This window comes from Cygnus olor, chromosome 25 (genome assembly GCF_009769625.2).
Source record: "Cygnus olor isolate bCygOlo1 chromosome 25, bCygOlo1.pri.v2, whole genome shotgun sequence".
Taxonomy (NCBI): Eukaryota; Metazoa; Chordata; class Aves; order Anseriformes; family Anatidae; genus Cygnus; species Cygnus olor.
In genome coordinates this window covers 3,439,395-3,452,703 of record NC_049193.1, presented here as the reverse complement: position 1 = coordinate 3,452,703, position 13,309 = coordinate 3,439,395, and the positions used below count along the sequence as shown (strand labels likewise).

At 43.9% G+C, this 13,309-nt stretch overlaps 1 protein-coding gene across 3 annotated transcripts; it reads right to left on the bottom strand.

The window, feature by feature from the left end:
- Positions 1–727: 727 nt before the first annotated feature.
- STRADA (STE20 related adaptor alpha) lies at positions 728–11,937 on the bottom strand. Of its 3 annotated transcripts, XM_040536865.1 has the most exons (13): positions 11,773–11,851; positions 11,616–11,691; positions 10,284–10,341; positions 9,667–9,695; positions 6,064–6,166; positions 5,417–5,538; positions 5,178–5,286; positions 4,928–5,051; positions 4,077–4,248; positions 3,669–3,773; positions 3,177–3,418; positions 2,632–2,674; positions 728–2,216 (listed from the first exon to the last, which is right to left on the bottom strand). In XM_040536865.1, exons 2-13 carry the CDS (start codon positions 11,649–11,651, stop codon positions 2,064–2,066), a joined length of 1,296 nt encoding a protein of 431 aa, XP_040392799.1. In that variant the 5' UTR covers positions 11,652–11,691; positions 11,773–11,851; the 3' UTR covers positions 728–2,063. The 3 variants fall into 3 exon arrangements, with proteins under 3 accessions (XP_040392799.1, XP_040392797.1, XP_040392798.1); XM_040536863.1 differs by lacking the exon at positions 9,667–9,695 and having other exon boundaries at positions 11,773–11,937; XM_040536864.1 differs by lacking the exon at positions 9,667–9,695 and having other exon boundaries at positions 11,640–11,691; positions 11,773–11,867.
- Between the last annotated feature and the right edge of the window lie 1,372 nt (positions 11,938–13,309).

Genomic DNA, 13,309 nt, shown 5'->3' with positions numbered 1-13,309 from the left:
GATGGCCTGGCCGAGTGCAGCAGCGGACCTGGGGAAGGGTTAAAGACTGTTCAGTTATTTCGTAACAACTTTTTTGACAAGGTACTGCTGTTTCACGCCTAGCTTTGCACTGATCCTGCTTGTGTCTGACTGCTAGCTGTGGAAGCATAAAACCATCCCTAAGTTACAGGGAGCAATCCCGACCCTAAACTTTAAGTTTGTAACCTTTAATTGTGTAGTAAGCTGAAAGCAGGGAGAGGAACGAGAAGAATTAGCTTGTGCTAGGTTCATCCATCACCCTAGACATTAGAAAGTAAGCCAGACTTCTGCAGGTAGGTGTGGTTTATTACAGCTCACAGGAGTGTATTCCTCCTGTCTTTTCTGCTTGCCTCCTGGTTCCCAGGGGAGTTCAAGAGGTAAGTCAAGAAGGCTTTAGGACTTAAGTGGGCAACAGGAGAGGTCTGGGGAACCATCCCTCTGTGAGGAAGCATGTCACTAACACCGCCCCAAAGCTTTTATGCTGCAAGCGGCAGTTTGATTTTTTTCTTGCTGCAAGTACCACTAACCCCATCCCCGTGCAAGCTTGGGCGAGAGGGATGTAGATTTTTGGCAAGATGCAGACTTCATGAGCTGAGGTACAAGATAAAGCCTCTTAAGTAAGGAGCAGGGAAGACCGTAAGTTTGCAGAGCTAGCTTGTCATCACTGCTGTGATCTACTCCATCACCTTGCAGAAACAGCAGGCTTAAAAACTTCAGAAATATTTTATTTGTTTTGGCAAAAAACTAGAGTAACAAACTTTATCTGGGTTCAAGTACAGTTTATAAACACAAGAAGGACCTGTTGCCAGCACCACTACTCCCATCAACCACACCTGCAGGACTGGATTCTCAGTGCTTCATTAAAGAGTAGAAAGACCTCCAGCACTCGCCGTCCTTGGAAAGGTCAAACTAAAAGCCTTAAACACACCTCCAAAAACAAATACCATGGAATGGGGGAGAGCTGCCACAGCCATGAATCGAGGGAAGCCATGTGAAAAGCAAGCAGAGGATTTTTTTTTTTTAACCTGGCATTCAGTCAGGGAAGGTGGAACAGCAATGGTAAGAGAAGGCTTAAGATAATTCTGTACATGATGTTGAAAGAGGAGTTGTGAATAAGAGGTTTTTGCATGAAAATCAAATTACTTTCCCTCTATGCCAAGTTAAGTCAGTGAGAACAACCTGGTGTGAATGTTTCATGCTGTCAAACCAGCTCAGCTAACAGAAGGCTGAACTAGATACGCTGTGGGGAGTAAAAATGCTGGTACGTTGCACAGAATTACACACTGCATTTGTTGACCCAGGCAGCCACGGGAGAAGAGGCTGGAATGCCCTGCCCTGTCTCCAGCCCTGCCCTGTCTGACCTGGAGTTCAGAGTACTCAGCATCGACTCAGGAGTCTCTTCAAGGGCTCTCCCAAACTGGAGAAGAACTCAGTGCTGCAGAGGAACATCCAATGCAGCGAATGTGCCCAAAATGGAATCAGGTCATCCTCTATTTCCAATTTTCCACCCCAAAGCAGTGACTAAGAGCACGCTCCTTTCTCCCCCCCCCCCCCCACTCTCAAAAGTTACCTGGTGACAACGCTGTAACTAATCTGACCAGCTCTAGGAAAATGCCCAAAGCTAAGAGCTGCCTCCTTCCCTTTCTTAACTCTAAGGCACCCTTAAAAAAGAAACAACAAGAGGACAGGGACGTACAGCCTCTGACTGTGATACAAGGAAGCCAGTGATTTTTAGAAACAGAAATAGAGACCATAACTAAACAGATTCGCTCAACCCACTCTAGTGTTCTCAGCTGCAAGGACTGAGGCTTGCTGGGGCACTGTACCAACTGGGATATTGCACAGTTCCTTGGGGTTGAGCCTTTTCCAGCTCAGGTCTGTCCATTTGTTTCCAGGCTACTTTCCAAGTAAACAGGCAGCTGAAGTTCCTTCCCAAGGACCTGTAAACTCTTCTACATGTAACATTCATCACCTTTTATGAACAGGACCAATAAATTACAATGTCCAGGAAGCTCCTCCAGAACCACGTATAGTCCCTGTTTGTTCTAGAACTCCCAGTCATCCACGTCTAGCTGCTCCAGGTTTGACACCAGCCCAAAAATGCCACTGGGATCCTGGGGCCGTGTTCCTTCAAAATTGGTGATTGGGGTGACGGGGCGCAGAAGTTCAGGGAGTGCTTCAGAAGCACGGCGCTTGATCTGCACAAAAAGGAGAGAACTCAGCTGCCGAAATGCCTCCCCACACAGACAGTGCTATCCTCCTGCCCGCATCAAGAGGGGCAAAGGATTTCTGCTCTGCATCTTGTAACAGGAAAGCGCTTCGCATACAGTCCTTCCAGCAGCACTTGTGTGCCTCAGCAAGGAAAAGAAGTTGCAGCACCACAGAACAGGCAGCTGCTTCAAGAGCTACCTTACTCCCAGAGAACATTCACCTCATCCCTCATCCACCTTCCTGGAGAAGCTGACGATCACCAAGCTGCACCAAGCTAACTTAATTTTTCTGTGATCAGAAAGGATTAAGCAACTCAACACTCCCACCCTCAGTTTCAGTGACACAGTAAGCTAACGACTGCAAAAAAGCCGCTGTTCTCTGCATATTAAACGAGTTCCTTACCTGTTTGAAAAAGGGATGATTTAGGAGAGCGCCTGCACTGGGCCTGTAGAAGGGAGTTAGAATAAAGCAAGCACACAAGAAAAATTAGTCAGTGACACTTTGTCCTTTCAAGATGCTCAAGTGTAGTTCTGCGGGCAGTTCACTGTCACAACCGTGTCCCATCCCCTCCCTCACACCAGCTCTGCCACTCAAACTGTCTGTGAAGAGTGAACCCACTAACACAGCAGAAAGCTATTCCTGCTCTTCACACCTCGTGGAGTGGTCTGATGAGCACCAGAAGGACAGGGCAGGACCTCTCCGCTCCCCAGAGAAGGTTGCAAAGCAGAGCTATGAACTCTGAAGTTCTTCAGGCTCTCTTAAAGAATATTTTAACCTGCTTTTGTTCTGCATACTTTGCATACTCTTCTCGATGTAGAGCACATCCTCACGCAGCTATAATTTTGGAAAAAAACTTCAAACAACCTCTGCTGGCTCTCCTGGTTCAGTCAGACCCTAGAACGGCGCTTGTGGCATGCCTGCGAAGAGCAGCTTTGGCCTGGCTTTACCTGAAGTCCGGGTTCCGCTGCAGGCACTGCCCTACAAAGTTGTGGAAGCAGGCGGAGAAGGTCCGCAGGTAAGGGTGCAGGGCTGACTCGCCGTTGGCTGCTCTCACGTTGCTAATGGCCATGCTCTCGCCCAGCCCATAGTTAGCACTTGAACGCGAGGTTTTCATAGTCAGCTCGTCAGCAGGAATAGTGGTGGTGTCTAGCAGGCAGGGAACAGTTCCGTTCAACTTTTCCAAGAGCATCTGGAAGTGAAAGGGCATCAACATCCCATGCATGCAAACACGACAGTTAACATTTCTCAGTAGATTTCTAATGTCCTCAGCGTTTGGACACCAAAGGTTTAATACAGAAGCACAGCAGTTCTACGGAAAAAGCAGCAATGAGAAGGGAATTCAGGGAGGCTCAGCACCCTCCTATCTTCACAACCCAGTGCTGCAAGACACTTCCACGTGCTCAGACGAAAGAGAGAACGGAAGAACCTTTAAACCTTACCTGAGTGGAAGGCATGTCTTTAAATGGTACGTGTCCGTTTGCCAGCTCGCAGGCTGTTATCCCTATGCTGTAAATGTCAGACTTTGCATCGTAACCCTGGAGATTCTAAAAGAAAAGGAAAATAAAAATTGTGGACTTGCAATGTGGACAAGCAATGCTCATGACTCGCCATGCAGAAGAAAAAACCCAAATGATTAGAACAGAAATGGCACAACCCGCATACAGGATGGTTTGGTGGTGGTGGTGGTAGTTTTAAGCTAAGAAGTATAAAGCAAGATGCCCATCATGAGAAAAAGCAACACCGTGGCTGTTTTTCTTCTCCCAGAACAGGCCCCGAAACCTCAGAAAATTATGCAGAGATGCTATGTATCACCGAGTACAAGCAGTAGTTTTGTTTTTATAACACACCTGCTGCAAGACTTCAGGACTGAGCCAAGGTAGGACTTTGATGCTGTATTTGGGGAAGTCATGAACAACTTTGAGTCGCTGCCCGTGGTTAATCATACTCAGATTACTTCGCAGGCCAGAGAGGTACACCTTCCCATCTACAGAAATCAGGATATGGCTGGCTTTCACACTCCTTAAACAACAAAAAAAGAAGTCCGGTTTTCTGCCCTCTGAGGATTTATGTTCCTTACAGCATCCCCAGTAACACCGCTAGTGCGGAGGTGCACTACAGAGGATTTAAGGCAGGAACACTTGAGCTAAACAACTTTTACAGTACATACAATAAACGTAGTGACCACTAATAACCTAGGACGTTCCGTGTTTAAAATTTACTTTCACAACAGGATATACCAGAGGAAAGGAAAAACATGCTAAAGGATGGACACGATGATTTAGGAAGAGATTAAAAGACGTTGCAGCACTGAAGAGAAAGATCAACCTTAGCAAGCACCTGTGGAAAGGATAAAAGCATACCAGGAGGCTGAGAGTCCTGATGGCCATCCTGAATGCTGTGCAAAACTACGTATACAAGCACTAACAGGACTCGATTCACCCACTTTGCATTTTCCCAAAGAAAGTTTCCGCGGCAAGGAGAAATGCGGGACTGGAGGTTATGGACTCAGGACCTTCTGCAGCAACAGGACAAATTTCCCCTCACTGTCAGTCTCAATTCAGAGACTCTACAAAGCACCTGAACAGAGCCTTAAGTCTGCCTGCCGACGTGGCTTGTCGTGACTTCAGACACTGGTCTTCACGGTACAGAGGTAAGTTTATTGCATAGTGACATTTTTTAAAAATTATTATTATTTTACCTATGTACATAGCCCATATGGTGGATGTAGTCAAGTGCTTTTAGTACTCCTTGGAGGATATATGCAATCGCCAATTCACTCATCCCATCCATAAAATGGGTACAGATTAAATCTTTTGCAGAACCTGAAACGAAACAAAACACCTCTTCAGTGGTCAGCAAAACAAGGAAGCTTCAAAAAAGATGCAACACCTCTTAAACCCGATCTAACAGGATATGATGGCCAGTCAAGGTGTTCCCTCTCCACCTACCATAGGCCATGAAAGATGTTACCACCCACAGCTCATTGTCTGCTATGAAAGTTGCTTTGTATGGCACAATGTTAGGGTGGTTGAACAGCTTGGAAACATGAAGTTCCCCCTAAAAAACAAAAAAGATATTTTGATTCATTTTAGTAAATGCAGAAATATGAATACAGGATTGATAAGCACTGTTCTTGCCATCTGTTCTCTCCTAAACTTGCACTATTGTATTAGTGGATTCAAGTTACCTGCAAGAACGTGACCATTTCATTGGTGCAGGCTTCCAAGTTAACTCTTCTGACAGTGACATACTCCCCTGAGGGTTTATACCTGGCCAGGTTCACAACCATCAAGTCTTCAAAGCCTCTGCCTGAAAGAAAAGGCAATAAAGCTTCAGCAATATTTCTGGAAGCACACACTTCTAAAGAACTCCTCCAGTCCTTGACCCTTAAATAATCTTTATACTCATTTACTTAAACTATTTACAGCCTTGTGAAAGAAAGTAATTATTCCATCAGATACCATTTCCCCTAGCATGTATCCCATTGAGAGGAATTATCCTAGACGGTAAGTTGGTATTATCCAGTCTTTCAAGTTCAAAACTGAGCCAGAAGTAAAATGATTTGGCCACAGCCCCTCCAAGGACAGGGCTTCAAGAGTCCTTCTGCTGACTTTGTACTTTATACTCAGTATTGTTAACGCACCACACGCCTCTTTGAGTTGCAAGCCTTTAGGATAAGCACCTCAGTTTTCATTGAAGTGATTTTAAAATCAAAGAAGAAGGGCATCTAATGTCAAAAAATAAGTAATTAATCAAAAAAAGGCCAACAAGTCTGCAGAAATTATTCTCTTTGCAGAGCAGACTTCCGATCCTCCAGCCCACGAGTAATCTTACCTATGATAGTGAGCAACTCGTAGCAGCTGCTGTCTGGTAGGAAGTTGCTCATGGTGTCCCTTTTAGGGGAAGAAGCTATCGACTCGGAGCTCGCCTCATTTGTCTAGGGAAAAAATAAAGTCAGGTCAAAAGAAATAAAGATCACGTGGTAGAAAAGTCATCTGTTCATTATCATACACACTGAATATGAAAAAATTATAGAAGAGACAATTTAACTGCTGTTAAAACAATTAATAGTTAAATATCAATCAAAATCCAGGAGATGCCTCATTTCAGAAGATCCAGACATCTGTGTTTTAAACATATAACCATAAAAGGCAATATTCTCACTTAGGTTAGGCTAAAATTTATTTTGAAATACTTGGATAAAGCCAATTACTATTCCCCAGGACAGCTTGAGCACTGTTTTATAGTAACTGTCTTTCTCCTGTTATTTACAAACTTCTGTGTCACCCTCTTCTTGCCTGAGCAAAGGCCAAAGGAAAGCTCGTTCACAGCACCTCCCTGCACCGTGGCAGTCAGCGTTCCTGCCTGATGAAGCTGGGGCTTCTGGTTTTCAGCCGCTCATCTGCGAGAAGAGCAGGGCAGCTGAAGCTGCTCAGCCGAACGTAAAAGTGATGAACCCACCTTAGCAAAGGTATGAAGGTCAGACACATGATAAGAAAAGCTCCAAATGAAAGCAAAAATTTAGCTGCGATGCATTTGTGCTTACAGGGAGAAAAGAAAAAGAATAGAAAAAAAACTCACACCACGCAGGGAAGCAGCGCTCCTAAGCCTACCAACTACGCTACCCTGACACATCTGACACAAAGCTATCTGCTTTATTTACGATCACAAAAATCTTTCCAAGCAGGAACTTCTTGCAAGTTCCTTTATACCTTGCAACTCGCTTAAGTTTCCAAAGTCACAAGGAGCGCATCCTAATGGGAATCCAAATTTATTTGGTGTCTAAGTCCAGACTTCGTTATGTCAAATTTCTAGCACATTAACTCCTCCTGACATTTGGAACCCCAGCTCATTTTTGCCAACTCATTCCTCATCAACTGCAAGTGCCCTTTATGAGACCTTTCCTCATGATTCATGAGGTAGAAAAAGCTTGTCCCTTTTCCTGCAGTGACAGTGAATACTCTTTTTTTCCATCGCTGGAAGATGGAAACGACACAGTGACAGCTGAAAAACAAGGCACTGTTCTACGCTCAGCCAAGGGTAAACGTAGTGCAACAAGAGCAGACATGAATTCACCATAAATTAACTGCCTTTGGTTCTGTTTGAGGGTTCAGCTCCTGAGAAGCTTTCAGCTCTAAGTATACCTTGGGAGTAAGTTGCTGTTCAGGCTTCCTAAGCTCAGCTTTTTGACTGACTCTGACCAGGACACGTTTTACCTCTCTCTGTCTACCTTAAAAATAGGTTTATTTTTCAGTTATGGGAAAAGGTGAAACTTTGCTTTGTGAACAGTGCTAGGACACAACTCCAGCTCAAACAACTCCAGCACAGCAACTTAGCTGGCATCTGTTTCAGGGTAACTAACCCCCCAGATCTCAAAACCTTTACTTCCAGTCCTAGCACTACAGCGTGCTGTGGCTTGGCTGAAACAGGCAGCAACCTTCTACTCGCTATTTCAAACTCGTGTTAAAGATCCTTGTCAATTCTGACTTGGATTGCATCACTCATTACTTCTGCCATCAATTTCACACTGAGACACACAGGCAGATGGAAACCTCTGAAGCAGAAAGGCACCACCAAGGAAAGGAAAGCTCTGGTAAGCAGCGTTGTGCAGCAGTGACAGCTGGTGAAACACGGAGCAGTACGTAAGTGGTTTGCTTTAATAAACTCCACTCCAAATATAGCGTAAGCCAACAAAACAGATGCGAAAAATTAAATAAATTTAATCTTATGAATGGTGTAGGCTGTTTCAACAGGAATGGAAAAACGCTGTAAAATCCCTATTTAAAAAGTTTTCCAGAACATCAGAGGTCTTCACTCACCTGTCTTCGTGTTAGCAGTGACCAATAACTAAGTTAATGCACAAGGAGCTCTACCAGAAATTTACCAACATCATACGAGAGTTTTTTTTAAAAAAAAAGTTAAACTGAAATGTCACTCATGAAATACTGCAAAAAAGCTCCTCTGTGGTTTCACACAGGACAACTTTTGGTGTATGGTCAAAAGCAAAAGCAGCTGCGAAATGAAGTCACGTACGACTGGCTTTATGGCCTGGCATTCATTAGGAGCTAGCCTTCAGGCTCGTTGATCAGATTTTAATTGGAAATAGGTTTAAGGAAATTAATCTTTGAAAGATAACTGCTGTTATAAATGCCATAAGAAAATCAGTTATATAATGCTAGCAAGAATCTGCCTCTGCCAAATCACATCCGTCTGAATTAGAAAGAGGGAAAGTTGTTTTTGTTCTGCTGCCTTCCTCACCACCTCCTCACTCCTTCACTCCCTTTCAGCATGAGCAAGACAAATTTTCCTCCTGCCCCTTCCCCCAATTATTTGCCTTTTTGTACAGCCATGATCGAAAAAGTAAGCTTTTATTTAGATGTAAAAATAGAGTCACCAATATCACTGTCATGTCCAAAAACACAAGGGAATATTTTAACAAAAACGATACAGATGCTAATCTCCATTTACTTCCAGAACAGCATATGCTGGAAGCTCAGCAATTAAATAAGGTGTGAATTCACTTGACTTTATACAAAACATTCTGTATATATCTCATGTTTTCAGCTTTGTTTGTGCCAGCAAATTACAGACAGTAACACAAAATCAATTATAACAGCTTAAACTGACACAGTTATAAACAAATCACACTTAATTCCTGGTTGTAATTGCCTTAAACTAAAGCAACACCTGCACACAGAACGTTTCAGTATGGTGTGGGCAGGTAGGAAATCATTTAGACCACTATATTCTGCTATAAATTGTGTTATTCTGTGGGCATTATTCATAAAGCACCACGCAGTGTGTAGTCAGGGCCTGCAGAACAAAAAGCAAAGGTAAAGTTCTCAACAGCCCCGTTTTGGCTGTATGTTTTTGAACAGCCATTCCTCGTTCGTAAGTGACTTTAGTTCTTAAGAGGCAAAGCTCTCAGAATTGGCTCTGAAGAAGAGCAGCCAACAGGACATGAAGTCACCTCAAACTGCAAATTACATGATGTTTGCTTCTGATGTTGGGGCCTCTGACGTGACTGCTCTGCAGGGAAAAGTAAGGAAACCAGAATCAATGAGTTCAGAGGGGAACGCTGGCTTAGAACGGCCAAAACAAAAATGTGGGGGCCGTTTTCAGAAGTCTCATAGGCTAACGTCTTCCCTCGACTCTAAAAGAGTTCAAAGAGATTAACATCTCCGAGGAATCAGATCTAAATCACCTCAAAAGAGAGACCCTCAAATCTGAGGGATTAAGTTTAAAGTTTTGACTAGTCACGTACAGTTTTAAAACCACACACCAAAACCTCCACTCCAGGGTGAAACCTGTCTCCACACTCGTAGAGCTAAATATAGAGATGAAATATATAACTAAGGTAAAAAGAAAAATCAAACTTTCACAAGGATAATCTCCATGCAATGAACCACAGCACCACAGCCTGCAAAAGCCACTTACTTTTCTCCGAGAGTCACCCGGAGGCTGCTCTGGAGTAAAGAAATTAATTGTTCACCAAATTGTGTTCAACAGATACCCATTAAAAATATAGTTGGAACTTACTGATGAAAACTAAGTAAATAACCCTACGTGATACTTACTGATAGCACATATATACACATATATTGTAGACAAAGGTTTAATTTACAGGTAATTACATTAAAAATAATCAAACGTAGCACAAGAATGGGAATTAAAAAGATTCAAACAGTGCTACTGTTCAGATATTCAACATAAATGTAAACTGACATTGACAAATGACATACATACTTAGCCTAAATACGGAAGAAACTGTCTAAAGGTTATTTATTTAAAGTAGCGAAAGTTTTTCCACTCCCTCTAGAAGCTCAAAATCTAGATGAGATCTTGATTTCCTATGTTCTGATTGCTTTCTAAGTCACTGACCAAGATTTCTGCATCGTGGTGAATGATTTTGCTTGTTCCACACAAAGCAGACCAGAAACCAACCAGCTCTCCTACAGGCACGCTGGGGAGCTATCATCAGAGTTTCCAAACCCATTTTCACTCATGAATCATAATTAACCTTCCCAATGTCATCTAACGAGAGGAAAACTTACCTCCAAACAGTTCAAACTCTCTTAAGCCCTCAACAATGAACTTTTCCGACACCCACCGCTAAAAGAAAAGAAAAAAAAAAGAAAAATTAGTTTTTTCCTTTAGAGACAATCTACTCCCTCTTCCCTCCTCACCCCCCAAAACAAAAAGTAAAACACAATCCTAACACTTCTACAATTTTACTGTGATCTAAAAGCTGCAACATCAGAGCTACATCCTTCCTTTGGACAAGAACATTACCCTCCTCTGCCACTATGCTGGCACGCACCCAGCAAGCACCTAGGTGCTGCCGCCTCTCCTGGATAGCATGTACTTGCAATAAAGTTCATTTTAAATTATTCAGACAAGAGTCTTCATACACGCACATGAAAATAGCAAGCATGCTATGCACCCTTATACAGGCAAATAAAAGTTTCCTTGGGCGTAACAGGTGTGAAAAAGATTCAACTTTTTATAACGAGATGATATCTTAGAAATCTGAGAACTATTTTGGCAGTATATCCATTAACTAGAAGTAAAATTAAAACCCAAGTGTTGTAAAGCTGTAGTTCTCTTCCAGAATTCATGCTTAAAATTCAGAGCAAGCATTAGCTTGTCCACAGAAACGTTTCTACCATTCTATTTGGCTTTGCGATTTGAAAAAAAATAGGGCTACATATGTAATAGGCAATAGAATATGCAGTTTCAGGCTTGCAGAGCGTTGATTAAGTTGGCATTAAACAGTCAGGAGCAGTAGCACATTAGAGCCTGTCAGCTCAGTAAAAGCAGTGAGAAAAGAGGTTATGTCGCTTAGCGTGAGCGAGGCCGGTCCTGGAAAGCGCCAGGCTCTGGTGACAGTGACTCAAAACACACAGCGCAGCATAACCCTTTCGGTTTAAGCCATTAGCAGCTCTTCTCTTGTGTAAAACAAATCACTTTGACACTCAAAAACGCAGAATTAAGCAACACTGAGGTTCAACTTCCCAAACTTGGCTACGTTCAGAAAAAGCAGAGCTGTACGCAGCGCGACGAGAGCAGTCGCTTCGTGAGGAAAGGTCGGAGAGACTCGGCTTTCCCTTAAATACAACATTTGTTGTAAATGCTGGGTGCCGCACACGGAGGGGATGCACGCGTGCGGGGAGCGAGTGTGCAAGGAGCAAGTGTTCTGGGTGCAAGTGTGCAAGCAGCAAGCGTGCAAGGAGCAAGGGAGCGAGTGTGCAAGGAGCAAAGGTACAAGCAGCAAGTGTGCAGGGAGCAAGCGCTCAAGCAGCAGGTGGGCAAGCAGGCAGCGTCCAAGCGCGGTTCCCGAAGGAGCCCGGCGGGCCGTGGCGCTCCCGACGGGGGGTAACACTCACCCTCAGGCGCTCGGGTTTACTTACAAGGAAAGACATGGAGGCCGCGGGTGCGTCGCCACACGCTGCTGAAGGCAACCTGGGGGGACGAAAGCGGCTCAGCCCCGGCCCGGCCCGGGCCCCGACCCCCCCGGTCCCCTCAGCCCCGGCCCAGCCTCACCTCAGCGCCGCGGCCACCGCGCACCGGCAGGAGACGCTGCGTGTGACGCCAGCACGTCGCTGCGCGTGACGTCAGCGCGCCGCTACCGCCGCACCTAATGGCGGCTCGCAGCCCCGCGCACCTGAGGGGGGGGGGGGAGCGGCGGGCGCCATGTTGGCTCCCGTCAGGGTGCCGTCCTCTAGCCCCAGCACTTCCCACCAGAACGGCACTCCTCTGGCTACAGCATCCGCGTCCCTCACATAAAATACACTTTTATACCCTAAACAGGACAAATAAAGTGTTGAGATGCTAATACCTGAGAGGAACGTTAAAGTAGGCAGGGGGAGTAGCTGAAAGGAACACAGAGTCCAGTAAACTAGGCAGGCGGAGTGTTTCAATTATATTTTACTCTTCATTAGGTAGTTCATTTGAATGTTCATATTACAAAATTAGCTGCCATAGGACTTCGGGAACACTGTCGGCTTACTCAAAAAGAGCACAAACTACTATTTCCTTTGCAAGAACTTCATGAAACAAGACCACATTAATCTTTAAAGCTAAATAGTGCTAAAATTTCACATAATCTATATTAGTTTTGGTTTTAAATTAATTTTACCAACCGTTATAAAATTAATGTATTTGCATGTATCAGCTTACAGACTTCTGCATTTAAATCAGCTTGAAGTATCCCATGCTGGAACAAGAATTTTAAGCAATTGCTGTTTCAACAGCAGCTCACTCTTATTGCCTCGGAACAAAATTTGCACATATTACTGAACGAGAAAATGCAAGACATTGTTTCCCCACAAAACTGTAAAAAGTCTGTTACAGCAACAATATAATGCCTTCGAGACAGGAAGCATTTATAAAATGCAGAGCTCTCAGTTAGCCAAGTGCTTGCACAAGGACGCTCACTTCCTTCCCCTCATTTATACTCAAAAACCTGAAGTGACCACTTATCAGGTGAAGAGGATACACAGCCTCTGAAAATTTTACTAGCTTGGGGAAATTGGCAATAGCAGATACTTCACTGAATCTAGCTTCTTGCTGGAGTGAATTAGGCAGCAGCTGCTAAGACTAGGAAAAATGTTTTTGAGGCAAATTTGTACAGTTAAAATATTCAAGGAAAAACTAGCTGAAGCTGCTAACTCACCATGCACTCAACTCCTGAAGAAACACCACGCTGACATCACAGACTTGACATCTTACTAAGCTTGCAGCACTCAAAACCACAGGTAAGAAGTAATGCTCATGTATTCCGTTCCCTGGTATCTAACCCATCTATATGTTTTACACGTATGCCAATCATGCCTACAGGTGACCTAATACTGTTTCAGACCCTTGTCTGTTAAAAAAACACTTCTGTTCTACTGGACTTAAATCCCTGAAGTATCCATACTGTGTATGGAAGGCTAAGTTTTGTGCCTTTAAAAGCCTGATGCAAATAAATGCACAGTAAATGCTTATTGTGCAGTTTTCCCCCACTTAAATTAAGGATTTCCCCCTTCCCTCCCAAAAACTAAAACCAAAGTTTAAAACCAAAGCATTAATATGTTAC